This window comes from Otolemur garnettii, unplaced genomic scaffold, assembly GCF_000181295.1.
Source record: "Otolemur garnettii isolate 467f Iridium unplaced genomic scaffold, OtoGar3 scaffold00018, whole genome shotgun sequence".
NCBI classification, from domain to species: Eukaryota; Metazoa; Chordata; class Mammalia; order Primates; family Galagidae; genus Otolemur; species Otolemur garnettii.
The window spans coordinates 24,547,678-24,553,552 of NW_003852413.1; the positions used below are offsets into that span (position 1 = coordinate 24,547,678).

The window sequence follows — 5,875 nt, forward strand, 5'->3', positions numbered from 1 at the left end:
TTGTTTGGCGGGCCCTGGCTGGATTTAAACCCGCCAGCTCAGGTGTATGTGGCTGGTGCCTTAGCCCCTTGAGCGACAGGTGCAGACCCAGAATAATTTTTTTTGTTATTTTCTTTTTTGAGACAGAGTCTCACTATGTCACCCTGGGCAGAGTGCTGTGGCGTCACAGCTCACAGCACCCTCAAACTTTTGGGCTTAAGTTTCTCTTGCCTCAGCCTCCCAAGTAACTGGGAGTACAGGTACCTACCACAAACAATACCTGGCTATTTTTTTGTTAGAGAAGAGGTCTTGCTTTTGCTCAGGCTGGTCTCGAACTGTGAGCTCAGGCAATCCACCTACCTTGGCCTGCCAAGTGCTGGGATTACAGGCGTGAACCACCATACCTGGCCTAGAGAATCACTTGAGCCTAAGAGTTTTAGGTTGCTATGAGCTAAGATTCCACAGCACTCTACCAATGGTGGCAAAGTGAGACTTAGTCTCACACACACACACACACACACACACACACAAAAGACTAAACCTGGGCAATACAGTGAGACCCTGTTTTCACAAAAAATTATTTAATGATTGAGGTTGCTGTGTGCTGTGATGGCACAGGACTCGACCAAGGGCACCTGTTGTCCAAGTTACTCAGGAGGCTGAGTGGAGAGGATCACTTGAGCCTAAGGAGTATGAAAGTTAGAGGTTGCAGTGAGCTATGTTCAGGCCATTACACTCCAGTCTAGGCAATGAAACGAGACTCTGCCTCTAAACAAATAAACAAAGTAAAGGAAAAGGAAAGTGACTCAAGTAAACCAGATTTACTTATTTGAGAGCTCATTAGTATGTGAATTGTCAGGTGCTTTGGTTGATGTCCTTTTTGATTTTTATACTGTTTATTAGCATCTGCTCCCGAAAAATCTGGTGGAAAGAGAAAGGAAAATTCTTTTCTTCTGCTACTTTGACTGGAAAACTTTGGAGGAAAAAGATTAAAGCAGATTTTAAAAATTAGTTTCATATAGCTATTATTTTTGGCATTTTGTTATAAGATTGGGTAGTAATTGTATGTTGTATTCTTTTTCCTTTCTCTTCTTGGAATACCCTCTAGGGAAAAAAATTTTGATGAATTTTCTAAGCACCTCAAGGGCCTTGTTAATCTATATAACCTTCCAGGGGACAAGTAAGTATTTTTTTTTTCTTTTGTTTGAAAAACATCAGCATAAATCTATAAGCCATTTTATCCTTAAAAATTTGCCAACTTTTTGCTATATCTCATTCCTGATTTCTGCTCATATTGCAATCTATAATTCAGTTTCCAATTTTGTCTTTTAAAGGCATTTTAAACAGGCAATGTCTGCATTAATGAATTATAATGGTAGAAGACAGAATATAATCCTTGCCATATCAAAAAAATTGATTTCTAGGATGAAAGGAATTAGTTGTTGTGCCATTGGCTTATCATTTCTATTTTTAACCTACCAGGGATTCTATTAAGCTGCTTGGGTTCTTTAAACACGGGTAAAAATAAGCTTTGATAGTGATACAAATTAGATTTCATAGTGATTAAAAATCACTATTAATATATTTTTTAATGTTTTAAAGTTTTTTTTTAGGGCTAGGTTGGTGGCTCAAGCCTGTAATCCCAGCACTGTGGGAGGCAGAGGCAAGAGGGTTCCTTGAGCCCAAGAGTTAGAAACCAGGTTGGGCAACATAGCAAGACCCTGTCTCTATAAAAAAGAAAAAAATTACCTGGGTGTGCTGGCTTGCACTTCTAATCACAGGTATTCCATAGATTGAGGCAGGAGAATTCTTTGAGGCCCCAAGTGCTAGGCTGCTGTGAACTGTGATCATGCCACTGCATTACAGCCTGGACAACAGACCAAGAGTCTGTCTCAGAAAATAGTTACTTTTTAAAAAATACTTAAAAAATAAAGAAATATTTTAGATTAAACAAAATTTTTAGTTGCCTCTCATATAGGGTTGCCCTCTAGACTTTCCATGTCAATGTGTGTGCACATGTAACTGTGTATGTTTCACCTATTTAACTCATCTTCTCCTCATCTACTCTTCAGCAAACTGAAGACTAAAATGTACTTGGCTCTCCAGTCCTTAGAACAGGATCTATCTAAAATGGCAATTATGTACTGGTAAGACTGCTAAAGCATCAATTATATATGACCTTCTAACTTTTTCTCCCAGGGGATTAGGGTCCTATTTTATCTGAAGACTTGCCAAATCCAGACTCCCACCTGATGAATATAGCCTAGTTGTAATTTTTATTTGCTATATTACATACTGTTGTGTACTTGGAAATAATCCTTTTTTCTCTTAGAGACAGATTCTCAACTTTGTCACCCTCAGTAGAGAGCTGTGGCGTCACAGCTCACAGCAACCTCTAGTTCTTGGGCTTAGGCGATTCTCTTGCCTCAGCCTCCTGAGTAGCTGGGACTGCAGGTGGCTGCCACAACACCTGGCTATTTTTTCTTTTTTTGTTACAGTTTTTAGGTGGGGCGGGGTTCAAACTTGCCACCCTTGGTATATTGGGCTAGCGTCCTACTTACTGGGCCACCGGCTCTGCCCTGGAAATTATCTTTTGCTTTGAAGTTGAAATATATGTCCTATACATGTAATTACAAGGCAGAATTGTTAGGATAGTATTGTAAGACTTTTCCGGTGATGCCCATAGCTCGGTGGATAGGGCGCCGGTGAAATGCACTGAGGCTGGTGGGTTTGAACCCAGCCCAGGCCAGCTAAAGCTACAATGACAACTGCAACAACAGCAACAACAACAAATAGCCGGGCACCTGTGGCAGGCATCTGTAGTCCCAGCTACTTGGGAGGCTGAGGCAGGAGAATCGCTTAAGCGTTAAGAGTTTGAGGTTGCTATGAGCTGTGACTCCACAGCACTCTACCCAGTGTGACAGCTTGAGATTCTGTCTCAAAAAAAAAAAAAAGACTTTTCATTGCTGAACTCAGTAGCACACTGTATGGCAAGACCATGTGGGATTAAATGTAATCAAACACAGATTATTTGTCTTCCAGGAAAGCAACTAATGCTGGTCCTTTGGATAAGATTCTTCATGGAAGTGTTGGCTATCTCACACCAAGGAGTGGGGGTATGTGATTCTGTTTTCCTTGCTTAGCAAACTGTCTAATTTTGGTGGAGGGGTCTTTGCTTTTAATTTCACTTTGGTTTTATAAAGATGAAAACAGAATGAGAAAATAACCAGTCATTTGTGTATTTTATGAAGATTTCTAAGCTTTCAATATCTGCCCTCCCCTAGTTTTTTTTTTTCAATTGTGTGAAGTAAAGTGTTGCTCTCAGAATCAATATTTAATCTCCTGTCAGATTTCATAAACTGCCTTGGAGCATGAATCCTCATATATTTGAACTATTTTCTTGAATATAGGTTTATAGAAATGTGAATGTTTTCCTTTATTTTTATTTACCTGAGAAGGATACAGTAATGAGCTTTACTTTTCATAGGTCATTTAATGAACATTAAATACTATGCTTCTCCTTCTGACCTACTGGATGATAAAACTACATCTCCCATCATTTTGCATGAAAATAATGGTAAGACTTCACTTGTAAGGCAACTGAAAGTTTTGTTTAGTGTTCTAGAAATACTTAAAAAATTTGAACACCTAGCTTGCTGTAATTTCTGGTTTGCTACTCCTTAATAAGTTTCCTTTCCTTACCATTTACATCATCTGTACACAACACCTTCCACACACACATGCCAATACACACATACCAATCTACATACATACGTAACAGAGTAAGTATTTTTTATTTTTTTGAGACAGTCTTGTTCTGTCCTTCAGGCTAGAGTGGTCAGCCTAGCTCATAGCAACCTCAGACTCTTGGGCTCAAGCAATTTGACCATAGGCTTCAAGGTAGCTGGGACTATAGGCAAACACCATATTGCCCTGCTAATTTTTTTTTTTTTGGTAGAGACAGAGTCTCACTTTATCGCCCTTGTAGAGTGCCATGGCATCACACAGCTCACAGCAACCTCCAACTCCTGGGCTTAGGTGATTCTCTTGCCTCATCCTCCCAGTTAGCTGGGACTACAAGTGCCCACCACCACAATGTCTGGCTATTTTTTTGTTGCAATTTGGCCCTGGGCCGGGTTGGAACCCACCACTCTCGGTATGTGGGGCTGGTACCCTAACTGCTGAGCTATAGATACCGCCCTGCCTTGCTAATTTTTTCTGTTTTGGGTTTTTTTTTTTTTTTTGGAGACAGAGTCTTAGTATGTCACCCTCAGTAGAGTGCCGTGGTGTCACAGCTCATAGCAGCCTTAAACTCTTGGGCTTAAGCAATTCTCTTGCCTCAGCCTCCCAAGTAGCTGGGACTAGAGGCACCCACTACAATGCCTGGTTTATTTTTTTTGTTATAGTTGTCATTTATTGTCTTAGCTGGCCTGGGCCAGGTTCGAACCTGCCAGTCTCAGTGTATGTGTCTGGCACCCTACCCACTGAGCTACAGGCACCACCCAATTTTTTTCTGTTTTTATTTGAGACAGTCTCACTATGTTGCCCTTGTTAGAGTGCTAGGCATCACAGCTCACAGTAACCTCAAACTCTTGGGCTTGAGCAGTTCTCTTGCCTCAGCCTCCCAAATAGCTGGGACTATGGGTACCTGCCACAATGCCTGGGTATTATTTTTTTGTTGTAGTTGTCAAGCAGGCCTGGACTGGTTTCAAACCTGCCAGCCCCAGTGTAACTAACTGCTGAGCTATGGGCGCCAAGCCTTTTGTTTTTAGTAGAGACAGAGTCTTGCTTTTGCTCAGGCTGGTTTTTGAATTCCTGAGCTCTAGAGCTTCCTGCCTTGGCCTTCCAGAGTGCTAAGAATGATTATAGGCATGAGTCACTGTGCCTAACCAAGAATAAGAACTTTTGAGTAATTAAGTAAATGAGTGAATCAAGAGATATAAACCATATGATCTGATGTAATCAGATTTACTCATTATACTAAAGGCACAAAAGGCTGGGCTGGGTGACACATACCTGTAGTCCCTGCTACTAGGGTGGCTAAAGTCAGGAGGATTGCTTGGACCCAGGAGGTCAGTCCTATAGTGTGCTCTGTTTAACCTTGTGAATAGTCATTGTGCTCCGGCCTTAGCAATATACACATGCAGCACAGGACCCCATCTCTTTAAAAAACAAGTGAAGAACTTAGTTAACTTACTAAAGAACTACAGTAATGGATGTTATTTTACACCAAAAGACAATGAGAAATGGTCAAATAGCTCTTTTAGTCCCTTTGTAACTTTACTCATTGAATCTATTCTGTATTTCTAATCTTACTTAAATGTATTCTGAAGATGGAGAAAATACATAAATACTGGTAATATTGGCCTTCAAATTTTTTTTCTTTGGACTGTCTTGTTTCTTGTGTTTTATTTACTGAGAAAAAGTTATTGTTTGGTTAGAAAGGTAACTGTAGGAATTTATAAGTTACATACAAATTATAGTATTTGACAAATTATGGCTGACAAGTAATGCAGAAATTAACCTTTTTTTTGCTGTTAAATGTTGCAATCTCCTCAATTTGTATTACGTTGAAGAATACCCTTTCCTTTTTATTCCCAGTTCCTCGATCCTTGGGCATGAATGCATCAGTAACAATAGAAGGAACATCTGCTATGTATAAACTCCCTATTGCACCGTTAATTATGGGGTCACATCCAGTTGACAATAAATGGTAAGTTAAACATAATTTTATAATAGCATACTCTGTTTTTCCAACTTCAAACCTCGTATGGAAAAAGTATTTCTTTTTTTTTGAAACAGAGCCTCAAGCTATCCCCCTGGGTAGCTCACAGCAACCTCCAACTTCTGGGCTCAAGTGAGTCTCCTGCCTCAGCCTCCCGAGTAGCTGGGACCA

The 5,875-nt window shown here is 40.2% G+C and overlaps 1 protein-coding gene across 1 annotated transcript in view; it reads left to right on the top strand.

Moving 5' to 3' along the window:
* The window catches only part of MED1 (mediator complex subunit 1), a 43,621-nt gene that overhangs the window by 18,250 nt on the left and 19,496 nt on the right, over window positions 1-5,875 (top strand). The window contains exons 7-11 of the mRNA XM_023511256.1: window positions 1,088-1,159; window positions 2,052-2,126; window positions 3,022-3,095; window positions 3,467-3,556; window positions 5,581-5,692. Coding sequence (XP_023367024.1) covers window positions 1,088-1,159; window positions 2,052-2,126; window positions 3,022-3,095; window positions 3,467-3,556; window positions 5,581-5,692 — 423 coding nt within the window. The remainder of the gene's footprint in view (window positions 1-1,087; window positions 1,160-2,051; window positions 2,127-3,021; window positions 3,096-3,466; window positions 3,557-5,580; window positions 5,693-5,875) is intronic.